General features: G+C 39.1%; 1 protein-coding gene across 2 annotated transcripts in view; it reads left to right on the plus strand.

Moving 5' to 3' along the window:
* Positions 1–16953: 16953 nt before the first annotated feature.
* The window catches only part of NRK (Nik related kinase), a 127757-nt gene continuing 117301 nt past the window's right edge, over positions 16954–27409 (plus strand). Inside the window, exons 1-2 of one of the 2 annotated variants that reach the window (XM_075999093.1) lie at positions 16954–17321; positions 23983–24048. In XM_075999093.1, coding sequence (XP_075855208.1) covers positions 17265–17321; positions 23983–24048 — 123 coding nt within the window. In that variant the 5' untranslated portion in view covers positions 16954–17264. The remainder of the gene's footprint in view (positions 17322–23982; positions 24049–27409) is intronic. The other variant, XM_012787207.3, reaches the window with a different exon arrangement.

Raw genomic sequence — 27409 nt, forward strand, 5'->3', positions numbered from 1 at the left:
GATTTTGAGAGAAACAAGTTATTAAATTACCATTTTCTAAAGTAAAGGTATTAAATGGCAAGTATATTCGCAATATTCTTTGTCAGTAGACTCATAGAGAAGAAAAAGCCAATGTCTTTTCCCCTTGTTGATGCAAAACCAATTCAATTTAAGATCCCAAAATTCAAGCTTGCACCACACAATTCAGAATTTAATATCTTCTTCTGGGAATTAGGACTATTTATTTCATTCAATCAAAAACTGATTATGCCATGATGGTCAAAGTGGGTAGAATCCACAAATCAAGAAAAGTAGACTTGAGTACACTTTTGGATTCTGCAACACACCACTGAGCAATGTTCATTCACTTTCAAAGGATGCTAATAAATCAAAAGTTAGTATCAAGTAGTATACAGATTTAAACATCTTGGAACATATGCTAGTAATTTTCTGGGAAAAAATTCTTTTTCCCCCTTTCTCTGGAAAGGTAATATTTAACAATAGAACCAGAACCAGCCAGGATAATTCATGAATAGGACAAAAAAATCATATTTCCACCCATTAAGTAATGATATAAACTAAAAGACATTGGACTGGAAAAGCAGTTCTTCATCATTATGAATAGTGAGTGGAATAGGCAGCCTAATTCATGGTGTGATTATGGGGATATTATGAAGACATCATCGGTCTCCTTCCAACTTGCCTATCACCCTACAAAAACCTCCTTCATCCAGCTTGCTAGTATCTAAATTTCCTAGTTATTGATTTATCCTTTTTTCTTAAGACACTATAGTAATTGGTTAAGGACACAGGCTTAAGAGTCAGTCAAACTTGTGTTCCAATCATATCTGTAATCTGTACCACTTATTAACTAGGTAGCCTTGGGGAGAAATTATTGATTCTCTCTGAGCCAATTTTCCCAAATTTATAAAAGGAGGGTGATATTATGTTTTACTCTGTTTTGTGTTGCTATAACAGAATACCTGAGACTGAATAATTTATAAAGTAAAGACATATATTTGGCTCCTGATTCTGAAGGCTGGGGAAGACCAAACAAACAGGTCTCTTTGAGAGGCAACCTCACTTTATAACAACCCACTTTCATGGAAACTAATCCGGTCTCATAAGAAAGACATTAATTCATCTTAAAGGTACCTCTTAAAGGTACCACCTCTCACCACTGCCACACTGGGGACCGACCAAGCCTCAACATGAATTTTGGTAGGAACAAACCATATTCAAAACATAGCATACTACTGCTACTAACACCATCTTATTGGATTATCACATAGATTAAATGAAATGATGTATTTAGCACAGTGCCAATAGTAGAGTAAGTTCACAATACAGCTAACCCCTGAACAATGTGGGGATCAGGTATGCTGACCGCCTCACACAGTCAGAAATCTGCGTATAACTTTTTATACGCAGATTTAACTACTAATAGCCTACTGTTGACTAGAAGCCTTACCAATAACATACAGTCGATGAGCACATATTTTGTGTTATATGTATTATTTAATATATTGTATTTTTATAATAAAGCAAGCTAGAGGGAAAAAAATGTCATTAGGAAAATCCTAAGGGAGAGAAAATATATTTCCTTTTCCTTAAGTGAAAGTAGATCATCATAACGATCTTCATCCTCATCGATTTCCTGTTGAATAGACTGAGGAGGAAGAGGAAGAGGTGGTATTGGTCTTGCTATTTCAGGGCTGGCAGCGGCATAAGAGGTAGAGGAGGGGAATGAGGAGGTGGGAGAGGCAGGCACACTTAATATAATCTGTATTGAAAAAATCTCTCTTATAAGCAGACCTGGGCAGTTCAAACCCATGTTGTTCAAGGGTCAACTGTATATCTTATCTATTAATGCTATTAAAATCTAACCACCCCAGGGAGAGTAAACATATTATATCCAGCTTTATCAGTCATGTTCTGAAGAGTTTAGCAGTTCCTTTCCTCAGAGTAGGTCTTGAGGAGGTGAAAATGCAGAGAAGACCCCGGGCTATTGAGGAGACCGTGTGTGATGGCAGGAGTACCTCCACTCCAGGTGAAGGGAAGGAGTGCATGAAGAACAACACAGAAGTGAAAATATACTCTCAGCCACACAAGTTTGCCCAGCCCCTCTCCCTTCTGCTTGGGCAAGTCAGGTTTGTGAGAATCAGTTAACAAAGTGGAACTGCAAAACCTCTGTCCTTATGACAAAAGTGTTTAAATGTATGTCTAAAAGGAGAAAGAATTTATTGAAAACTATATTTAAAAGGAAGGGAAGAAGCTTACAGATGAACATTTTACATCTCATAGTAGGTCTACTTGACTCTTTTGCTGAGATTCTCATGTGACCTCTGGCTTCCAAGAAATTTTCTTTGGCAAAAGGTAAATACAAGCAGTATCCTCTGTCGTACTCCATTTGTTTCACGTTTGAAGAATGACTTTGCTTTACTGCCTAGCTTTGGTCCCAGAGAAGCTTGTAAAGAAATATAAGGATCTGGTTGAATGGACTAGTGTTTCTTCCAAACTGACTTCAGGATAGAGTCACTTTGAGAGCATCAGACTAGTCCAGTCATAAGTCGAAAACTTGAAAAGCAGATCAACTCCTCAAAAGCATCACGTGGTGAATGCAGGTTATCAGGAATCGACTAGCCACGTGACTTGAGAAAGTTGCTTAACTTTCCCTAGGCTTCAATTTGTTCAGATATAGAATGGGCTACCAGTTCCTCCAGTAATTAATTGAGAATTAAGTGGCATAATGTTCCTAAAGCTGTTAGTGTAGTACCTCCTCACTAATGGTAGCAATTAGCATTCTTGATGAATTAATTTACACTGCTGGTATAAGGACAAGATATGGATTTCAGAGGCAAAACAACTTTAATTTTTAATCCCAGATGCCTCTGTTACTTTGGGCAAGTTATTTAACCTTCTTGAATCTCAGTCTATTCATCCACAAAAAGGAAACAGTAACATAGACCTTATGGGGCTATTATAAGAATGAAATAAAATGAAATGATACGTGTAAGGGGTCTAGTTCAGGGCAAATGCTTAATAAATGTCAATTCTCTTCCTTTCTGCACCTAACCAACTGCTCTTTAGTGTCTAGGGAAGATTATTCCTTTAATGGGAAAAATTATCATTTAGAAAAGCTTCTCCCCACCTCAGTAAAAGATTTGGGCTTAGAACAAGGGCAAAATGAAGCATGAGGCATAGCTATTAGCTAGCATTCTCAGATAAATGTCACCTTTTCATTGTGACTTTATCTGACTACCTTATATAAGGTAGTCCCCTTTATTATTATTCTCTCTCATACCCTTTTTATTATTTTTCTGGCACTTATCAAAAGAAACAATTATTTTGCTTGTCTATTTGGCATACAACAGGTGCTCCATAAATGTTCTTTAATGAATCCCAGTTCTTTCCAAGAAAGTCAAATATCATTCTATGACCTTTTCCTATTTGCCTCGATCTGTCCATGCCTGGAGATATTGCAGATAGCATCGGTATTTTGCACACTAAAATAATAACTGTACCTCACTTTCCACTTTTATTTTATTTCCCTCTGGAAATCTTCTCCAAGGTGAAAGACACTTCTGAGCAACTATCACAAGGAAGACATAGGCTTCGAACTCATTTTGAGGTAGTGGTGAGAGGTTTGTATCGAACTGTTTACACACACTCCTTCTGCTCATCTTGTGGAGAAAGGCATATCTACACCATAAGGTTGATTAGAAGTCTGTGATTCTGGAACACAGCAAAAGCTAAAAGGCCTATGTGGAAACTATACCCGCATTTTGATCTTATTAACCTCCTGCCCCACCGCCAGCACACAAACATTTCTTCACATGTCACAACATACAGGGCACAAAGCCAAGCCCACAGGTACTGAGAAATGACTTACTCAACTCCTTGCCAGAGGGAAATTCTGGCCCAACTCCTAATCTTCAAGGTATAGATTAGCTTGAGAGATCCTCCACCCCATCAACCACCAAAAGTCATGGAAGATGAGGCAGTACTATTCTCGAATAGTTTTCCGGCCTACCAGAGATTCTTCTGACAAAGAAAAAGCCTAGAAAACATCTGTTTTTCTCTTACTAAAAGCTTCAAAAAAAATCCATGATCTTACATACTTTGGGGGATCTGTAAATCTTTTCAAAAGACTGACTACCTTTTACTGTGACTCACCCAAATCATCAGGGTTCATGATTTCTGATGGCTGTGTTCATTTACCAGCTAACCAGGGAGGCCTAATGATTCAGTCATTCAACAAATGAGCACCTACTATGTGTCAGGCACTGTGCCAGGTGCTGGTGGGCAAGACTTTTGCTATCATGGATTTCATTGTCTCTGTATTGAGGAATAAAGGGCAATAGTACAATATTTAAGATATCAGGAAAGAAAAAAAGGGCATCTCTTGGAATGTACTGCAATGTCTAAGAGCTTTTTAGTAAGGTTGTCCATTGTTGAAATCATTGACAATAGTATAATCCTTCAATCACTCTTAATATTTAAAAAGTTACATATTTGTTATTTTTATGACAGTCATTAATTGTTGTGTAGAAGATGCCCCTAAGCTGTTGGAGGATGAATATGTTATAGAACAAATGTTGGCAAGGTGGGAAAATCTTTGGCATGGTATGTGAAATAAAGAGGAGCCAGGTTAAAAAAAAAATAAAAGAATCCAATAAATACAGGCTTGTTCAGTGAATGTTAGAATATTTGAATGGATCCTTAGAAAAGGATTATTTTGTACGAGATAACATCAGTACATACATGGTATTGAATAGACAAATAGCTCCAAAAAAAGGCACAGATGCATGCCTGAATGACTGACCCATATTGACTTATTAAGGAAAAAATAGAGTGGTTGATGAAGTCCTTAAATTATGTGGTTAATCAGCTCTGCAACCTTTGAGATGCCATAGATTCAGGGTTGGCAAACTATAGTCCCATATGCCAAATCTAGCCCACCACTTATTTCTGTATAATCCACAATCTAAGAATGATTTTTGTAATTTTAAATGGTTGGAAAAAAATCAAAAGAAGAACGTATTTCATGACACAGGGAAATTATATGACATACAAATTTGTTTCTGCAAATAAATTTTCATTGGAACACAGCCATGCTCATCGGTTTACCTATTGTCTCTGGCTGCTGTCGTGCTACAGTGGCAGAGTGGAGCAGTTGCAACAGAGACTATGTGACGTGCAAAGCAAAAATATTTACTATCTGGCCTTTTACAGAAAAGGTTTGCTGACCTCTGCCATAGAATAACTTTGAAGTTTCACAAAATTGGGTTCAAGTTCCCACTCTGCCTTGAGCAAATTACTTAACTTCTGTGAGCCTCAGTTTTGTTATGTGAAAAGTGGAGATGTTAATAATACCCTCATAGAATTCACATGACTTAGTTAATGAATGTAAAACATTAGCACAGTGCCTCAAATGTTTTAAGCATTCAATAGGTCTATTACAAATGGTCTTCTCTGGGTCCAAGATATACTCCTCGGCTGTGTGGATCATGTAAAAGTCTTAGGTGACAGGTCTGTTGTTCTTATGAAGATACATCTGACTGAGAAGCTCTAAACTAAAATCTGGAAAACTGTTCAATATTTTCTATTCTTTCTCTTAGCCCAAATTTAGCATCAGGACTATCTTTTTAGTAGGTTGCTAACTTCCACAATGATTTTCATAAAAGTATACTACTACAATGATAACTTAATTCTTCAGGGAAATGATGATTATCATGTTAGACTGGCTGGGTGGTGTGCAAAAAAGGCAACTTTTAATTTTAGGTGGCACATTGGCAGTGTTAATTGAAAGTCTTATCCATCTACCAGAGGGCTAAGGCCAAGTCATACACCAAGGAACAAGCTGAAAACACAAATCCTGCAGTTAGAAAAAATGAAATGAGTGACAAGCCTCAGTATAATAATACTTTACCATATTTAAACACTTCTATCTACCATCACCACTCCCTCCTACAAACCCATACACTTGAAAGCAAAAGATCAAAAGTTTGAGCTCATGCAAAATGATTTAAGTATGTACTGTTGAATAACATACATCTTATGGTTGGCTTAGTTTTAATATCAGAAGAATCAGCCAAACTTATATGTTATAAAATATTTACCACAATCAGGTAGGCTTATATTAATAGCTTTTCATGAACCAAATGGCATGGAAATCCTATTACAATTAAAGAAGGAGCAGGAGGAAGACAGGGAGGAGGAGGAAGAGGGGGAAAAAGAAGGGGAGGAGGGCAGGGAAGAAAATAGAAGATTGGCAACATGTATTGGAGCAAGTGTGGAGATGTAAGAATCCTTGCAAACTGCTGATGGGACATATTTGCTACGAAACATTTTGGACAGCAATCTGGTAATTGCTATTAAAAATTTGAAATGCACATACCCTTTGATCTAGAAATGTGGAAATTTGTACTAGATAATAAAAGCTTCAATACATAGTATATGTGCATAAGGATATTTTTGAAGGATTATTTATAAATAAATAAAATCTGGAAACTATTTGAAAGTCCAATAGGTTGAAAAAATTGTGATAGATATATCTGGTGAAATATTATGTAGCTATTTAAAACATAAATAGCTGGACCTTTGCATGTTGACCAGGAAAGATGCCCATGAACATTGCTAAATGAAAAAGCAGGCTGCATGGCAATATATATAGGAGATCTCAATTTTATTTAAAATAACCCTTGTTATGAGTATGTATATATTTGTTAGAGCATAGAGAATTGTGTGGTAAATAGCAAGTATGAGTAACTCATAGGGAGTGAGACTGCAGGTTCAAAGGTGAGACTATTAAATTTTTCTTTATATACCGCTATGTGGTTTGACTATTACCCTGCATTTTTAAATGAGGCTTTATTATTCTTGTAATTTTAATGAAATTTGCTTTTTCTTTGTGTTTGCTTTTCTTTACTAGTGAAGTTGAGCAAGTTTTCCTATATTTATTGGCTACTTATGTATCTTCTGTGAATTGCCTGTTCATTTCTTTTGTCCATTTTTCCATTAGATAGTTTCTCTCTATCAGTTTATAGGTGCTCTTGTCTATTAGGGATAATAACCATTTTGTTCATATGTGTTGCAAATATATTTCCATGTCCATTGAATATTTTTAGTTTTTATGTGATCAAACCTCTCGATCTTTTCTTGCAGCTCCTAAAGCTGTAAGTTACATCAATATGTCTTGATGTATATAAAATATTAAGTGAAATAAGGCAAGTTGCTGAATAATACATATAGTAAGATCCTATCTTCTTGTTTTGAAAAATAGAGAAATATGTTTTTGTATGTTTGCGTACTATTTGTATGAGCAACTATAAAGCTATGGAAAGATAAAAACTCAAACTACTGATGTTAACTCTGTGGAGTAATATGAGAGGAGGCAATTTATTTATTTTTCTTTACACATCCCTGTATGGTTTGACATGTTACAACAAGTATGTATGACTACTATAATTTTTTAAAAATTCAAAAAAGGGGAAAAATCTTAAAGAATATCATCACTGTACTTTCAGCTTGCTCCTTTTAGGTAAATGTATATCACATGAGGCAAGAACCCCCCCTCTCTCACACAAGTCCCCTTGGAAGTGCTATAAGAGCAATAATTGATTGACTATGTCCCATAACTTATGCTTGAACGAGTAGCACAGTCACTCAGCTACATTCCCAGAGGTAACACACTACCCATCCACCCCCACACACGTACACTACTTGACCTTGAAGACCCTCCTTAATGTTACAACACCACAAAGAGAAAAACAGAGGAGATGGAATGCAGATTGTGATGAGAGTGCACTTTGCCTGGTAATGCCTAGGGGTGGGAAGGGTTTAAGGGGAGAGGGAAGGAGTGGTGGCAATGTTTGCATTGCTTGGCACTTGCTCTACATATAAAAATAGCTAGTTATGCATTTGCATTCTAACCAAGTGTAGCATTTGTTACGTGACCTTATATAAAATGCAGTTTCGTGGGTGTGACTTAAGTACATGCCCCTATGTTGGAAACAGAATAGCAGTATCTTCTGGGTAAACAGCCAGAGACCACAAATATATGGAGGAAAAAATAGTAGTTGCACAGTTTCTTGCAATTGGAAAGGAGTTGCTTTAGTTCAGTCTCTTTTCTAATCTACACATTTTTTAAATGCAAATCTGGGGCAGATGGTCATCTAGTTTCTGCATGAAATATTTCAAGCTAGAGAGAACACTCTCCTTTAGAAAGCAGCTAATTCTTTACAGTTATAATTGGTAGAATGTTCTTCCTTTAATTGCTCTGAATTTTACCTTTTTATAACCTCTATCCATTGATCCTCCTTCCTTGTAACTTCCTATTAAAAATATGTGAAGACAGCTACTCTGTTTCCCTAAGCCCTCTCCTCCAAATGCTATATGCCACCAGTTCCTCAAACTTTCCAAATATGCCATGATTTCTAAATTATTCACTATCATACTACTTTCCCTAGTTTGGAAACGATTTACTTTGTTTAAAATGTAATACTCTGAAATAGTCACACCTCTTCAGATGTCTACCTGGTATAGGGTGCAGTTAAGACAATTGCCCTTGATTTGGATGTTTTACTTGGTCTCTCTGGTATTGCTGCAACACTGGATCAACATCACTGTCTAAGTTAGATTTATCACACCCCATGCTTATGGAATTGATTGTTTGTTTTTTTAAAGCTTAGCAGCAGAGTTTTACACGTATCTCTGTAAAATGTCATCTGGTTGGTTTAGGAATTATTGAATTCCAGGTTCTTGCATAATCTGATTCTCTCCAGAATAGACCTGCTGCTTTAATGCTCCAGCCTGTGCCCGGAGGGAATGCAAAAAGCCATATGCAAAAACAACAGGACGAACAAGGCAGCCAAAAGCCAGCATGAACTGGCCTTCATGTGTGCTGATTCCTTGATCCATGTCAGTTTGCCCCTGCCTCCCTTTCCTAACCCCCTGCTCATACATCATTCTAGCTTCCTGTCAGCCCCAGTCTCATCCCTAGTTTTATCTTTTCAGCTTGTCTGCTTCGCTGCCTCCCAAACCTGTGCCCAATTTATTGCTTGTCTTCTCTACCCTGTTCTGGCCTTGGGACCCTTTCCTTTGAACTAACCCTAAAAATTACCTTATGTCTCAGCCCAATCACTTCCCTAGCTCTACTCCCTTCTTGCTCCGACCTTGGAGTGCCAGACCCAGGAAAAATACTGCCAACATATAAATTAATAGTTCTTTCCATTTGGGGTTCATCAACAAAAGTTATATTCATGTTTTTTATGTTGTCACCTAAAACATTGATAAATAAGTCGAACACCGGGCCAAGGACAGAAAATCTGTACCACATTCCTTTCAGAGTATCTGTCCTTAGGTTTCTATTTATTTTTTCTCTCAAGTTTAACAAATCTGATTTTTTAAGTTGTAGAGAGTTGCACTGGCCACTACAGCAGCCACTAGCTGTATATGTCTATATATAAATTTAAATTTCCCTTAATTAAAATGAAATAAAACTAAAAATTCAGTTCCTAAGTCATCACATTTCAAGTACTCAGCCACGTGTTTCTACTGGTTATCATAGACACATGATTTAGATATAGAACATTTTCACCACCATAGAAAGTTCTATTTGATTATGTATATTTGATTATGCCAGCATAACATTATATCAATATTGCATGTTCTTTTCATTTCGCCATTGATTCATTAGTCAATTTTGTTGTTCAACTAGTCATGAATGTGCCTATCTTTGCTGTATTCAGCACACATTTGCATACCTCATCCAAAAGGATAACATAAAATTCTTTGTTGAAATAAAAATACATTTACTACAATAGTACTCTGTTCTACTTGATGAGCAACTCACTTGATTAGTTATTTACTGCCATATTAAATATCATCCCAAAATTTAGTGGCTTGAAACAATAACTTTGTCTTATCTTTCATGTTTTCTATAAGTCAGAAATTTGGGAGTGGCTTGACTCAAGGTCTGTCATGAAATTACAGTCAGAGGTTGGCTGGGACTGCTACTAGCTCAAGGCTTCAATGGAGGTGGGAAATCCACTTCCAGAGTAATTCATTGGCAAGTTGGTGTTGGCTTTTGGAATGAGCCTCAGTTCTTCTCCATGTAGGCCACAGCACAGGGCTACTTCAGTGTCCCCAAGGCTTGGCAAGTGGCTTTCCCCAAATTAAGCAATCTCAAAGAATTAGCCAGAAGCTTCAGTGCCTTTTATAATCTAGCCTTGTAAGTCATACATGATCACTTCCTCCATAGTCTATTAGCCACACAGGGCCAGCCTTGCTTCAATGTGGGGGGAGACCACACAAGGTGAATATCGGCACCCCTGGCTCATTGGGGGTTATATCAAAGGTTTGATAGCATACCACTGAAAATAGGAAATGAGCTAGTTTGCCATGGCTCATTTTCAGTGAACCACTGCTTTTTCCTGGGAAGCATCTCTTAAGAGCCATCTGTATAATACTCTGTGAGAATTGCCCATAGAATCAATATCAAATTTACTGATCTATACTTTCTGGAATCTATCTTTTTGTACTGTTTTAAAAATTGGAATTTTGCCTATTTCCAAACTTGTGACCCTTCTACTATGTCACAAAGATTACTACAATCACATCTGCAGATTTTTTTTTTTTTGCTATTGTTTTTGTTGTTGCTTTTCTGAACCTGGAGATTTGCCCCTAAGCACGACAGCTGGGTACTCTATCAATTTGCTCTCCCTGACAAACATTGTGTAGTGCCTCATGATAACTTTTTTTAATGAATATTCTCTCAGATCTTGAGCCTCAATTCCTCCTAATGATGCTTGGTTAACATGTTATAATCGCAATATTATTCTCAATGATGTTAAGGAAGTCAAATAGAAATTAAGTCACTTTGTCTACTCCATGTGATCAATTATCACTACACTGTATGTCTACCTCAGGAGTGTGATTCTTTTTTGTTTTCCTTTTTTCATATAAAAATATTTTATTATATAAATCTTCATCATTTATATTATAATTTTCACCATCTCTTAAAGCAATATCTAGATCCATTTGGAATTTCTTAGGTTTTGCTTCTTTAGGAGTGTGATTCTTGGTCATGGCCCTGTTTTATGCATAGTGTGCATGCACGCACACAATCAAACAATTTTGGTTAGTTTCCCAGCATTTTAGTATTTTTAAGAAACTTGAGATTCTTTATGTCATCAGTCAGGAACATTACTTCTATATGTTCAATATATATACAGTTTGCATCTATTGTTCGGAATTAAATCCAGAGTAGCAGCTTTTTTCTTTTTTTCCTTATCTTCTAATACATGAAATTGCTGGAATGGCAATTTAAGAGCTTATCCACTTCTCTCTCTATCTCTCTCTTTTGAGACAGGGTCTCTCTCCTTCACCCAAGGCTGGAGTGTAGTGGTGCAATCATAGCTCACTGCAGCCTTGAACTCCTGGGCCTAAACCATCCTTCTGCCTCAGCCTCCTGAGAAGCTCAAATTAAAGGCATATGCCACCCCACCCGGCTAATTTTTTTTTTATTTCTTTGTAAAGACAGAGTCTCTCCATGTTACCTAGGCTGGTCTTGAACTCCTGGCCTCAAGTGATCCTCCCACCTTGGCCTCCCAAAATGCTGGGATTACAAGCATGAGCCACCACACCCAGTCTCTGTTTTCTTTTAGAAAACAATCCAAATGAGTAATTTTAGAATGCATTATATCTATATATTTTGCCCGGAAAGATATCATTGAGGTCATATGTATGGTACAGTCCTATTTTTGTTAAAAACAAAAAAAAAAAAAAAAAAAAAAAAAACAGCGAGAAGAGACAATATTACTTGTGTTTCCTCTCTCCCCTTTATTCTCAATGAAAAAGATCTCCATCCTGCTTATATGATATACTCCTTTCTATATAGATGGATAATTTCTTAAAATTCAGTGCTATTACTTTTTTTCTTCTCTGGGCTTTTTCTCTTTTGAAAATACATGTTCTCTAGTGTGGAATGCTAGTTGCAACTCCTATTTTGTCAAGCCTCAGTGATATAATGGAGATTACACATACACACACAACCTCTCACACACATATATTTCAAGTTTACTGTGCTCTCTATATGTTATATATTCAGGGCCAAATCCAAGTTTTGTTGGGTCTGAAGCTTTTATAATTTGGGAAGCCCATATCAAAAAAGGAACATAAAATTAGCAATACAGAATTACTAGAGTAACTCCTGGGGCCTTGGAAGTGCAAATGCGGGGCCTTGAAGCTTCAGCTTCATCAGTGTCACAGTTAAATATATTTCTGTGTGCATTTGCACTGGGTGAGGAAGGATGGGCAGCCTGAAGTTGCTGGACTGGGAATTCTTGGAAGAGGATGGCATGGCCTCTCCAAAGATGGAAAAGACTAAGAAAAGAAAAGGAAGCCTCCCCACCAACTTCAGAAATCTATTTGACTTTTGGCTTTAATTTCCCTGTTTTAGTTCCCTTTATAAAACAATTTTCTTTTCTTAGAGTAGCATTCCAGTTTTCCATAGCAAGGAGACCCGTGTCTCCTTGGATCAGGTTTCCAGGGCCCCATTTTAGAAACAAGAATAGCTCAAATCATGCTGAGCTTAAGAGCATTCCATGACAAGTGACAGAAGCTTTACAAACTATGGTCAGAAGGCACATTTCATGACCTTTAGCCTAAGAAACATTAGGTGGCTTGCTGCTTTGTCCCCAGAGGAGTGGCACATAGGAAAAATCAAAAGGAGTAGTGGCAAAAGTGTTAGGAACTGTGGTGGAAATCCTGCAGTTGCAAATGCGTCTCCAAAAAGAAGAAAGGAAACCTCCAGAAGATCTTTTCACTAGTGGTTCCCACAGAACCTTCCTCCCTCTCTTGGGATATCTTGAGGGTCTTTCAGATAGGCTGCCCCAGGTATATTAGAAGACACTGGACCTGGAGTGTTTGGAATCACAGATGTATGATCCTTCTTTTCAAGAAGATTGCTATGGAACCTTATTTCGCCATTCTCACCCAGGACCCGGTAATGTAACAGAAGTTTGCAAGACATTGACTCATTTTCATGAGGTGTCAGAGTAGAGGAAAACCAATAAATGACAGACATTTTTTGTGTACTTGAAATTTTTAATATAGTGTTTTATGTGATTCAAGTTTTTGAATAAGCGTCCATTAAGATATATATTGCCAATCTTAAATGCATAAATAAAAAAGAAGAAAAACAACCAAGAATCTCTTGAGTATTTTTCATAACACATACATGCTCTTGCAGTATAATTTCTTCAGATTATGGTGATGAACAATTTGTATAAAAAAATGAATATGTGGGTCGGGCCACAGTGGTTCATGCCTGTAGTCCTAGCACTCTGTGAGGCTGAGGTCGAGAAGTTTGAGGTTGCAGTGAGCTATAATGACGCTACTGCACTCTAGCCAAGGCGAAAGAGCAAGCAAGACTCTGCCTCAAAAAAAAAAATCTGGTTCTTTGTATACAAAGATGGAAGTATTGACTTTTGACTATTTTTTTTTTTCAGTAAAAGGCACACTGGCTGGCAAGCAGGGAGGTGCTACCAAGGGCCAAAGAGCAGAGAGATGCACACTGGCTCTCTGGGGAATCAAACCCATGCCCTTGGCAGCATGTTTATGGTACTCCTACCAACGGAGCTAACTGGCTCTAACCTTGCCATTTAGCATCTCAGCTCTGTTAAGCACGATTGCTCACAAACACAGCCTCCTTCAGGTCCTCACTGAATAAGGTTTGTTCCCAGCCAAAAAAACTCTCTGGAAGGAATGGGAATGGATTTTAATTTTTTTTAAGCATTGAAAATCACTATTTTTTTCTTTTTTTTTCTGGAAGTTTCTTAAGCTTGAAATCCGTGATTTCATCTCGTGAGGTGATCCACTGGGTGATCTCCACTCAGGCGGTCAGTGGCTACTCTTAGGCTATGACTGGGTTCCATTTCTTTTTATAAAGCCCATGTTATTTCTGTTTGGAGGGCTTGAAGGCTGAAAGGGGGAAGGGGGAACTGAATAGCTCAGGGGCCTAGCTAATGTCATTTGATCTCTCTTACCCTGAAGCTTTTTTGAATTTGGCTCCTCTTCACACAGTCTCAAAATATGCACTGGCCCTTCAACAATCATTGACAAGTGGGCTCTGGAGTCAGACTGCCCGAGTTGGAAGCCAGGCTCCTCCAATTACTAGCTGTGAAGCTTTAGGCAAGTTACTTCATCTCTCTGCGCCTCAGTTTCCTTGTCTATGCAATGGGGATAATAATTTAAAATCTGGAAGAATTTTTGAGAAAATTAAATGAGATAATATATGCAAAGCACTTAGTCTGCTGCATACAGTAAGCACTCGATAAATTTTCACTCTTAAAAAGTACTAACAATCTTAAGTTCCAAAGAGCTCAAGGTTTTAAGATACCAGAATGGATCAGAAGAGAAAGGGATGGAATACACACGAGACACGTAATGTTGACAGAGAGACCATTTCTGGGTAACACGCAATCTGACAAGTTACTGGACCCTGGACAGACAAGGGTTATTTTTCTGCAGTTTAAGGTTAGGAAAGAAAGAGAAAAAGAACATGTTGGAAGGGAGGAGGAAAGGTGATGGGGTGAAGGGAAAAGCCATGGGGTGAAGGGAAAAGAAGTCCTGAGGTTACAAAACAAGTGCCTTATTTCAAGGCTGTGCTCAAGGCTGAGCCCCATGCCTGAGGGCCATCTATTTGTCTTCTGGTCTGCTAGAGGGGCTGACCTTCCCCAAGCCGGCCACAAAAAACCCATAATACCAGCTTAGAAGCCAGTCTCTTTCATGCCTACTTTTTCCTTGAAAATAATAACTTTAAAAATGTATACGGTTCTCTATCAAGTTCTGGTCAAACACTTAGCTTCCCCTCCCCCCACCCAGGGGGGTCCCACCCAGCGATGTGGCTAATCCCTATGGAGTCTTGAAGCCGCTAGCCTCCCACGGAGCCTTGCAACTAGAGAGCCCAATGATCTAGCCTGGATTCTTTTGCCCGGTCTGGACTTGCCCCTTAGACAGGCTAAAACAGTCTTTGCCATCGGGGGCCACGGGGCATTTCCCCACACCCTACATTCAGCAAACCGCATTGTTTTTTTAAAAAAAAAAAAGTCTTAACTTATGAACACTTCTTCCCTTTAGCAAAGATTGTCTTCAGAGTTCCTTTAAATGTTGTAGTTCTTCACTCTGTGACTTATTTCTAAAAACTTAATGTGTATATAAAAGTGTAACTTTCTATTAACTAGTTCACCTGCCCTTCTCTAGTTCTGAAATGTTAATTTCAGACACACATTTAGAAAGCTCCAGAAGCGTTTTAATGATCATCCGTGAATTCTTAAACTGTGTTTTAAAAGGGCAAGATTTTGTGTAGTGGAGTTGTCAAGATTTGAATGATTGGAAAATGTAATTTCTGTAGTGGTATACATCATATTTGAATTAACGAGAAAATTCGATCAAGAACACCCGGGTTTGTTTTTTTGGGGAGGTGGTGGTTGCTTTTCTCCGCACCCGTTAACAGAGAATTTTCTTTCTTTAGCGAGACCCGGTTCCTCAGACAGGCTGTGGCCATTACACAGCTCACCGAGGATCGGAGGTTAAGGAATGTAAAGAGGTCAAACTTTGGCCTGGAAACAGACACGAAATAAACAAAATCCACCAACATATAAAGCAAATAATCACAGAAATTAGAAGAGTAGGTCAGAAATGGTGAGCTTGAGGTCAGTGGGAAGAATTATTCGTATAAATCTTCTTAGAGGAGGTAGGGAATTCCTATTTTAAAAAGAAAGAAAGAAACAGGAAAGAAATAACCCTTCGTCGCGTTCCAATCCCGGAGTTCGGGAGCGCGGAACGCATTCTGCGAGTTCCAGGGAAAGTAAGCAGCTTCGGGACATTTTCTAAAGTGCTCTTTGCAATGCAAGAACTTAGAATGCGGTTAGTTTTACGCACCAACTCCCTTTCCCATAAATGCTTTAAGGGGAGCCTAACTTCTCAAGACTGAATCACGTTTGTCAGATTATTTTAAACCTTGTGTCAGACCCCCTGCGCTTTGGGGGAAACCCGAGGCGAACAACCTGGGCGCCCGGAAACGTTCTGCAATGAATGAGCAAATGAATGAAACCCGGCCGGAACGCTGGAGACTGGGAAGGACGCAGGAACTTTTTCTGCGGGTTGCGAATCCGGCGTCGGCAAACTTAGGACCCAGGGCAGACAGGGCTTCAGCGGCTCAGTCGGTCTCTCTTAACACCAAGCACCTGAGAACAGGTGCGGTTCCGAGTGAGCGGCCGGGCCCGTCACTAACCTGCCTGGGGCCAGAAGAGATGCGGCCCGCCTGGAGGGGACTTTGCAGCGGCTCTGCCCCTTCTGCACTGCCCTCGGCTAGTGGCTTCTTCCTTCGAAGGGCCGAGCTGTAGCAGCCCTGGGGCGCACTCGCTGCCCGCCTCCGCCTGCACAGGGGCTCGCCTAGGTCTGATCCCTTAACCCGGTGGCCAGTCATTTCCTTCTCTAACTTGGTGGGTCTTTGCAATAAACGGAGCGATAAAATCAGAGGGGCAGAAAAAGAAAATAGATAACTAGAAAAGTCACAAGTGTTTCTTGGGGAGACCAGGGCGCGGGCTGTTTGGACTGTGGCAGAGCTGTGGGGCCCAGACTGGGAGCGGCGCTGAGCGGGACCGGTTTTCCGGGGCTGGCAGCTGCCTCGAAAAAGTTTCCTGTGGAACACTCGCCAGCGGGGGCGGGGGCGGCGGGCGCAGCAGTGGACGTGGGAGGGGGCGGAGGGGGGAGGCTGCGAAGGGCCTGATTGCAAACCGTTATAGTCCTTCAGCACCTCCCTCGCCGGTGGCCCCCCTGGCCTGCCTCCCCGCCGCGCGGCTGCCCACCTGGCGACGTGACGCTGCACCAATCCCTTTCTAGCAGCGCCCGGGGGCCCCTTCTCCTTGCACCGCCCCCCTCCCCACCCTGAAAGAGACGCGCCCTGCCGGGACAGACGCTGCGCTCTCGCCGCGGAGCACCCCTCTAGCTTACTCGTCTCTGGGACAGACGCTCAGGCTCGTCTCTTGCCCTAGCCAAACTTGCTTTCCCGCCTCGCAAACTCCGGCTTCCCTCCACTCCCAGCTCTTTTCCCTCCACTTTCCCCTCCTCTGTCTCCCACGCCTCAACCCCCTATCCCCACTCCTTTCTCCCGCCCTCTCCCTTCCCTTCTCCCCCCTTCCACTCCCAGTCCGCTTCCACCTCAGACTCCCGGTGCGCGCCCAACTCGGTCGCCCGCTCCCGTTCGGCTTGAAGCCATGGCGGGACCTGGGGGCTGGAGGGACAAGGAGGTGACGGATCTGGGACACTTGCCGGTGAGTAGAGGACGCCATCGCCCCCAAGTGCTCTCTTTTTGCGGGATCTGAGCGCTGGGGGAGGGAGCGGACCCCCTCTAGCCGGGTTAGACCAGGACTTCGACGGGTCCGCAGACAGCGGAGGGAACCCTGGGAGCCAGCGCGCGGAAAAGGCGCCCCCTGGGCGGGGCGGGGGGGGGGCGCCAAACTCCTCGGAAAGGCAAAGGCACCGGGTGCCAGGGGAGAAAAGAGGTGACAGGGGTGTCCTTGAGGGTCCTAAACAGCGGAACATTTTCTAAATGTGGCCCGCTTTGTCTAGCAGCTCTCTGATACCTGTCCTAGCCCAGCTCCCCGGAGAGGCCAAAAACTGCGACGTCGCGTGCCTTCCAGAGAGCACTCCTCCCTGTTTCCCCACCACCCCGTCGTTTGCTTCTTCTTTTGCCAGCGCAGATGCCTACTTATAGGGTGACCTTTACTTTTAGGTGACGACAGGCTAGAAAATTAAACTGTGGGAGTTTCACTTCTCTAACTTTCTAATAGCACGTTCTAAAACCTTCTTACTCTTGCCAGGGCAATGTCTTCGATTAAGTGTTGCAGGAGCGAAAGAACTCGACGCCTTTGGGGGGGAAAAAGTGAATTCTGCACACCCCAATTTTTAAAAAAAATGTATTGTGCTCCCTGGCTAACCAGATTTCTCTTTTCCTAGTGGTTTTCGTTTGTAGGTTCTCTTTTCCCAAATGCCCAGCTTTCCTCCGGAGTTGTAATTGATTGGTGAGCTATTATCGCCGTCGTTATTAGGAGACTTATTATTTTAGCAGCGCCGTTTATTTCATTGGCATCTGGTTTCGGGCTGATACTGGATCTCACCCAAATCCTTGTTTCAAGTTCCCTTTTTAGATTGGCATTTCACTCGCACCCTCTCTTGAATGCAAAAGGCCCCTGGACTCTCCGACAGGGAAATAAGCAGGCACGGTGCTGGAATGGTCGCCAGGCGACTGTAATTCAGGGCAGTGGCCTGCTTGCTCTGGGAAAAGCTAAATATTAACCTTGAGGTTATAGGACTCTTCAAAGTCGCACTGACTTAATTTAATACATATTTGGTGTTTAAAGATTGTGTTTTTAATGACGACAGACGCCTGCCTTCCTGAAAAAATGGGGCATTCCCAAAGCATCACTTATATAATTTTACACTAGAATGGTGTACGTAGGGAGGAGAGATGATGCACACGGGTAACAATTTAACAAATTGTTCTTTGCCATTATAAATCCACAACACAAACGCGGTGAGTTACAAATATTAGCGTTGTGATTATTTATGCAACTTCATAAAATAAAGTCACAGAACTTGTAAAAATTAATTCTTTTTCCACCCCGCATGGACCCAAAATTTCTTCCTTGCAGTGTGCATACACGAGACTTCTGGAATATGGAGGCCTCCATTGGTGGTTTCCTTTCTGAACAGAACTTTTATATTCAGACTAGATTTGCTCCCAAGTAAAAGTGTAAATCAAGGAATGAAATGTTACCGCCCTCCAACATTCTCTGTATGGTAGAGAGGATAGAAAAAAAGCAAACTAGGGCAGATATGTGAAACCACACATGGGCAAACTGAAATAAACTCCTTTCTAAAAATGACTAAAGAGAGGAATGGGAAAGACCTCATAGAAATGATAGGGCAGGGAATTCCAAACCCAAGGAGAAAAAGAAAAAGGTTTATTGCCACAGAAAAATGGGGGGAAATGGCCCAGACTAACTGACCTGGTCATGGCCCTGGAACATAAGAATTTGGTGTTTGGTGGAGCCCAGGAGATAAGAGGAAAAGCTGCAATCTTTACTTGGCAGTTCAGTGGAATATTAGTGTTCTGGACAGTGGGGGTGCATGTGGGGAGGGTAGAAAGATAAGGTTGGTTTTTAATGTGGGGAGAGTAGGGAGAAGATACAAACCTCAGGGCACTAATGCTTCGCCTCATTTTACAGACTTCATGAAAGTCTCATAAAGTCCTCAGCTTCTAACAATTTCTAAGTTTTTATACATGAGCCATTTTGTCTCACGTTGAGGTCTTCATTAACTGAGCAAATTATATAGAATTCTCCCCTCTTCCCTAACACCCAGCCAGATCCGAACCCTAAGAAATCTAGCAGAAGAGCAGCACGCCCTTTAGAATTTCCTTTCCTATCACATTTTTAGGGGTGGAAAACTCATTGTTGCTTTGGTCACTAGGTTATATTTCAGTGATTTGGGATTTCTTTACATTCAGCTTATTTCCTGACCTTCTGAAGAAGTAAAAGCAAATGAAGAGGCGAAGAGACACCTAAGTCAGCTGTGTTGAACTTTACATTTTGATGCAAAGTAGAGTTGATAAAGCAAGCAAAGAAATCTGCATATAATGGTATCCGTTGCAATAATTAGTCTCAATATGACATATGCAAAAGTCAGAAAATTGGCATTCATCAACACCAAGTGTACCAATGTGACAACAGCCAGACAATGAGGGGAGATTCAAACCTTGGAGTTTCAAATTGAGCAAAAAGAATCTTGCAGAATATAGAAGAATAATTAAAATATGGGTCTAATTTAAGATGGATAAAGTATGTTCTTTGTAGGCCTGGCCAAGCTAAATGACCACAAGACAAAGACCCTTGACAGAGGACAGGCTTGCTGTGCAAATTGGGATTTAAAGACAGTGGCAGAACGTTATTAGATATTTTTGTTATTACATAAATATTATTTTCAAACCTAAAATAGTAAGCAGGAGTGAAAGGTGGGGAAGCAGGAAAGGGGGAGAAAATTATATAACTTGTAAAATTAAAAAGTTTAACTTTTGTATAATTATATAACTTTTTTTGCGTAATGGCCTAAAGTTAGAGACAAAAGAGAACCAACATAATTACCAGTGAACAATAGGCCAACTCTATTACGTTTGTTAATTAGTGGGTTAAGGTAATTTTATATGATTTTCTTTTGAATAAATATCTTCTATAGGTGATAAATAAAAAAAGAAAGTGCAGAAATTTGTGGTTTGTGCTTCCTTTTTGAAAAGAGAACTACGAAGCTTTATGTCTTTACATATATCTTTGTAATAGGAATTTATATGCCCGCCAGCAATACCTGGGGTGTGTCTATATATATATTAATCTATTTCTTTTTCCTAGTATGCCTGCGTCCTCGAGACTGGAAACTATTTCTTCATCTCCAAATCTGGCATGTCTTTCACTGTGATTGTCCCCTTGGCCTTCTGTGCCCAGTATGGTAATGACATTCCTCACGGCTGTGGCCTTGGTATTTTGACACTGCCATGTGTAGTCCTAATCTATATTGGGGTCAGGATTAGACAAGCCTTGAGGACAGTAGTGGCAGAGGTGATCTGAAATAGCACATGATCCAAACACTATATTTGAATTACATTAGGTTTATATTTAAATACAACTGCCAGCTCTCCAGCCTTCGACCACCCAGACCAAGCCTACTTTCCACATTTGGTCATGTGAAATTTCCCACTTTACTAAGTCCCTTAGCCCCTGTTTGGAAGCAGTTTTACTTTCAAGTGCACAAGGATTGATATATTCAGCACGTCTTCCATACATATAGAGAATCGCTTCAGTATACCACTGTACTTCAATCTACTTTGTCAATCTTTTTTTCCCCCAGTTTCTACAGCAGTGGTTTTCATATGTTAGTGCACAAGAAGAATGCATAGGAATCGAGAGTCATCTCGGGATCTTGGGGACCTATCATCAGAAATTCTAATTTCATAATTCCATGGTAGGCCCAAGGAATCTGTATTTTTAATAAGATTTCACAAATGATAATTTTATAAGGAGAGTCTGTGCAGTCCACAGTTTGAGAAGCACTGGTCTGGAGGAAGAGATTTTCCTCTCTAAACTTTGCACTTGAATTGTGAAGCCCATTCTTCCAATGGTCTCTGAAACTCACTTGGGTATTTGTCTTGTCATATCCACCATTTTCATAAACTTGTTATATAAAATTACTGTTTCTAATATTAAAACAAAAGAAGAAAAGCCTCTGCTACCTCTTTCTACTACTGTGCAATCTCTTTACTTTCTTTTGCTGCCTGACCCCTGGAACACATTCTCTCATCCTCCTTTACTATCCTAAATTTGAAATTTCTTGCTACACACGTTGACCATTTTCAATTCCCTTTTCTCCTTAATCTCTGCCATATTTGGTTCTGTCAATCAGCCTCTGCTTTGAAAGTCTCTCCCTTGACCAGTTAACACTGCCTTCTAGTGGCTCTTTTTCTTCCTGTTACCGCCACTCCTGGCTTTTATTAAAATTAGCCATCAGGGTACTCATTCACCCCACTCCCTTGAATTCATGAGACAGAAACAACTCCCTAAATTCTGCGTTTCAGCAGGCAGCCGGAGTCGAGCTGTTAAATTTCAGGAGATAATTTAGACACATAGAAAGATATAACAAAAGTATAAAGTATTTGTCTAACAGTTTATGGTTCCAAAATGTGTTAAGACTGATTTTTAGTAATTTCTTTTGCGGAAAGCTTTAGAAATTAGAGTTTCTTCTTTACTGACCATTTTATTTACCCAAATGGAACACCAAAATATACAAACCCCCAAATTGATATAGCAGTCGTAGAAATGAACATCTTTCTTCTTCGGGTTTTCTTATCTCAGGGTGGCAGGGCAGAGGAGAGGACCAAGTAACTGTGGAGACCCCTCTAATATGGACCTTTTAATTTCACAGTGACCAGAAAGTGGGTTACTTTTCAATGCTTGCTTCCTTGAGAGCCCAGAATATACTTGCTCTGACGGAAAGTGGAAAGCATGATATAAGAAACTGGGTATTGTTAACCTAGTAATTAGTATAGTCCTTCCCCTCTTTTTTCTCAATTTCACATTTAACTTTAATGATAGTAGCGTAGAGATGGGGAACAAAATATCACATACAACTAATGAAAAGAATATAGTCTTAGGTTACATGAATACTAGGTACAGCTGCCTTTAAGAGCAAAGGAAATTTTTAAATGTTCTTTTATTAAATGTGAGCATGAAAAGAAATAAGATGGTTTGGTCATTTGTGAGCAGGAAAAAGTTTCCTGACAACATCAATATAGATAAAATAAGGCCTGCACGAATTTCCACAGGCATTTTATTATCACAGTCCATTTCCTTGGTGTCTCTTTGGAGTAATTAGATACCTGAGTTCAAATCTGAGTAAGGTACTTATATTATTGAGGGCTAGAAAACGGATTAGAGAAATTTAAGACAGTTTGTGCTCAAAGATTCAGAAATAAAGGTTGTACGGACAATGCAATGATTCTCCAATGTATTTTCATTTTGAGTATGTTCCCTGAACTATTTGCTTATAATGATAAACTGTGTCTACTGTGACATAAATTTTGATGATCATTTTGAAAAAGCAGCTTTTTTTTCCTATATACAATTTTAGAGCTGGAAAAATTACCTAACACAACACCTTCATTTTATATATGTGAAAACTGAATCCCAGAGAGAGTAAATAACTTACCCAGAGTCTTATAGTTAATTAATGGCAGAGCCGGGGCTAAAACTCAAGTCTCTTGATTCTCTGTCCAGTTGAATACTTGTTGATTGAAGTAATCTCAGAGCTGGGTCATTTTCCTATGACAGTTTTGCTAGATTACACAAATATGCCAGTTTTAAGGAGTCTATAATTTCATTCTTCTATGCTGCATATGTTCAATAGTTTTTCTATTTAGCTCACATTTGTCACAGTGATAAAAATGTTTTCAAACAGGATTAAACGAAGTTTGTGGATATGAAATGTGCTTTATGTAAGGCATAGTGAACTTCCAAGAATTTGCCAATGTTCCTACCATTTTGTGTATAAATTGGCATCTACTCATGCTTCGTATAGGTTTTGCTAAAATAGCAAAATAGGCTGCTAGGCTAAAAGTTCAAGCAGTGATACATTTCAAGAAACCATGTTTTGTGGTGAAGAAGAAAGAAATGCCCATATTTAAAGGTAAGGAAACAGTGCTTGCTGGTGAATATGGAAGCCTCAGGACTCTGTCCTTGAACATGTTATATTTTGTTTCCTATGATGCCACATTTAGGCTTAAGTCACAGAAAACAATTTGTGCCATGAAAAGGTATTCAGCTAATGCAAAGATTAACTTTAAAAAAACAAAAGAATACTCTCTAGTATTTTTTAAATGATGCTCTTTTAATGCCATGATCTTGCTTTGTTATTCATATTTAGAGAAAATATTTCTTCTTAAGTGTTGCTATAACACAAATAAGCCATCTAGCCTTTGTATCCAACATCTAATCATCATTGCTGTATGCTAAACTTTCTGCCTGGTTAGTCAAAAGATAGATGTTAAAAGAGTACTTCAATTACAAATAAATTAACTTATTTCTATTTTAATTATCTTTCTAATTACATCATGAATATGCCTTAGCATTACATAAATGTATGCACTTTACAGTTTTATGACAATTATTTACACAAATATTTAATATCTATACCACTGTTTCTTTTTTATAAATGACTATACTCAATCCAGGGAGACTGTGACATCTGTGCTTTTGGTAAATGACATTTAGGTTCTTCCTATGTAAATTTTAAGGGACCAAGGCAGACTGAAAATACTGTTTAAGATAGCTGAATGCTTGCCTATTTTCTCAAGAAGATTGACAGTTTTTTTTTTCTACTTTTTTTCAGGATCCAACTGGAATATTCTCACTAGATAAAACCATTGGCCTTGGTACTTACGGCAGAATCTATTTGGTAAGTGGAGTTAGATTATTTATTCATTCTTCATTTTCTAGTGATAATGATAATTATGAGTCAGACCTCCACACTGCCAATCAATGCCAAAACATGGCATTTCATTTTAAGATATGAATCAAATTAAGATAGCTCAATAACATCTATAAGAATTATTATTATGACAAAAGGAATGGATTGGTGAATCTATAGTGAACCAACCAACCAAACATAAGATGTAAAAATTATTAGCAGAAAATTAATAAGGTCATCAATGGAAAAGGGAAATAATTCAAATAAGGTATACCCAAAGAAAAATATCACTTGTTTTATATTATACACCCTCACCATTCTAATTATTCACATTCAATTGAAAACTGATAAAAAGGAAAATTTTCATAACATTCTATATCATAGTGTATACCTGAGTGTGCACATGTATATGATAAAGTTTGCTGAAGAATCTTACAGGAAAAATTATATATTTATTTAATGATTACTTATTAAGCACTAAGTATGTGCCAGGCCCTGTGATAGTCTCTGGAAATAAAGTGATGAACAAAACAGACAAGGTCCCTGCTCTTCCAGGGCTTATGGCCTAGAAATGTGTAAGTAATTAAGTATGTATGTGTGTATGTGTGTGTGGGGGGGTGGGTGGGAGAGTAACATACATTACATAAGTAAGCACATAAATAACTATATCCAGTTGTCCTTCAGTATCCCTGGATTCCGCATCTGTGGATTCAACCAACCTCGGATCAAAAATATTCGAAAAAAATTGTGTCTGTCCTGAACACGTATAGATATTTTCTGTTTTTCTTCCATAAACAATATAGGATAAAAACTATTTACATAGCATTAACATTGTATTAGATATTATAAGTAATTTAGAGATCATTCATTTAGACATCATTTGAGGTACACAGGAGGATGTGCATAAGTTATATGAAAATACTATGCCATTTTATATCAGAGACTTGAGAAAACCCTCAGATTTTGGTATCTGAGGGAGGTCCTGAAACCATCCTCCACGTATACTGAGGGATGACTGTAATTGCAAATGTAATACACGATCTGTAAGAAATTCTTAGTGATATAAAGCATAAAACAAGGGAGCTTAATTTAGATTGAAGGGTCAGTGTTGACCTCCCACTCCCTGGAAATTGATAGTTAAACTGATACCCGGAGGATAAATACAAGGTAACCAAGCAAAGGGTGGTTGTGGAGAGTGATGTTAATGCGTTCTAGGTAGAGGCAGTGGCAGTGTTAAGGACTGGCTTGGGGTTGGAAGTGCTTTGGTAGCCCTATCTATCACCTTGATCAGGCACCCTTCTCCCACTCTCTAAAACGGGGAGTTGACATTTTTGCAATCTTGTTGAAGGTTCTATAAAAACGCAGTGTTCCACCTTCCCAGGCCTGTCCTTCCAGAGGCTGATCCTCACTACAGACTGATCGCAGGTCCTCCACATATGGGTTGTGTAGAGGTGTCTTGATATAGGCCCAAGGAAAGGGGCTTCTTTCTGGTTCAGAAAAGAGCGCCCTCTACTTGCCAGGCCTTGCACCTTTGGGGCTACATCTGCCCCATCTACATTCCTTTCTTACTCATCTACCCAGGTTGGAGTGGGGAGATGCTTTTTAAACTTTGCACAAAAGCACCTATAGCATACAAGCTGAGTAGTAGAAATAGCATATGGACAGGTCTTAAAAGCAGAAAGAACCTTGGAGACTATAGGAAACAGAGAGAATGCCAGTCTTCGTGACAAAAGTTGTTTCAAACTATTTTGACCTTACCCATTAACAGGACCAATAAGCTATAGACAGTGACATGATACAGACTCAAGTATATAGTTTATGCTACCTCATTTGCATCCCACACTGAATGATTAGTTAACATTTGTGTAATCTAGGTCACATTTCATACCTTATACCTATACCTTTTACACAGACAGAAGGTTTCTGGTACATTTATGATTTCTGTGTGTCTATATGTATTTTAACTCCTGAGGGGTGTGTGTGTAAATGTGGGTGGGGGGGTGGGGGGGTGTATACTTCTTCTGATTTGAAGGTATAGAGCCTTTTCCACCACTAGATATTAGAAATAAAAATCTCAGAGTCATATAAGGTAAGAAGCAATGGTAAGACTAGGCAACACAGTCTGAGGGATGACTGTAACCATCTTTCGATGGTTCCTCATGATCATTCATCACATAGAAGAAAGATGCCATCAAAATGAGAAAAGTCAAGAGAGTAAAAAGGTAAGTGTTGCATGATAATTTCCTTTTTTAAAACTCAGGGTTTCTTGGGCTAAAGTATATATTTGGTGAAATTCACTCTTTTAAGTATACAGCTTTATGAGTTTGGACATATGAATACAGTCATATAACTACCACCACATCAACATTTTCAGTATACATCTTAAATTAATTATAGTCTATATTCAAGGGATATTCTACCTCTTCACTGTGTGGTGTCCCAACTGGCGTTGTTGTGGTTGTTGCACATTTTGCTTTTACATATGATATAAATCCACAGTACTACTATACTTTTCCTGTATTCATTATACTCACTCTTTCCCCTATACTCACTACTACTATTTTTTATTTACATAATTAATTATCTTTTGAAACAATTAAAAAGAAGAAAAATGCCCTATATTTATCTTCATTTTAGCCATTTCTGGAATCTTCATTTCTTTGTGCAGATGCATGTTTCTATTAATACATGGTATGAAGAACTTAAGCCTAAAGAACTTCCTCTAACATTTCTTATTGTTCAGGGCTGCTGGTAGTGAATTCTCTGCATTTATGTGAAAAGTCTTTATTTATCCTTTATGTTTGAAAGATATTTACCCTGGGTATAGAATTATGAGTTGACAGTTTTTTTTTTTTTCTTTTAGCAGTATAAAGATGCCCCTCTTCTGGTTTGCATAATTTCTATAGTCTGCTATAATTTTTATCTTTACTCCACTGCATTTATTTTTTCTGGCTGACTTTAAGATTTTTTTCTTTGTGTTTGTTTTTCACCAGTTTAGATGCGAAATGTCTGGAGTTTAGTCATCTCTGAGGCTGGTTATGTTGACTGCTTTTTTTTCTCTTGAGTGTTTTTTTTTTCCTTGCTTTTTTATACATCTCAAAATTTTTGTTTGAATGCCAGATACAGTATGTAGAATAGTAGAGAGTGAAGTAGACAGCATTTATGCCTTTAAAGGGGCACACGTGTTCAGCTAGGTTGTTAATGTGGGAGGTTGAATCAATCTAATAAGGAGACAGACTGTATTCGGGTTATGTTGTTGCTATGGTTACCCTCCATTCACTACCAGCTTCAGATCCCTCTGTTACCTTGTGCATAGTGTGGGGGTTGGTTTTCTGGAAGGTTTTTCTCC

The sequence above is a fragment of the Microcebus murinus genome, chromosome X (assembly GCF_040939455.1).
Source record: "Microcebus murinus isolate Inina chromosome X, M.murinus_Inina_mat1.0, whole genome shotgun sequence".
Lineage (NCBI taxonomy): Eukaryota > Metazoa > Chordata > Mammalia > Primates > Cheirogaleidae > Microcebus > Microcebus murinus.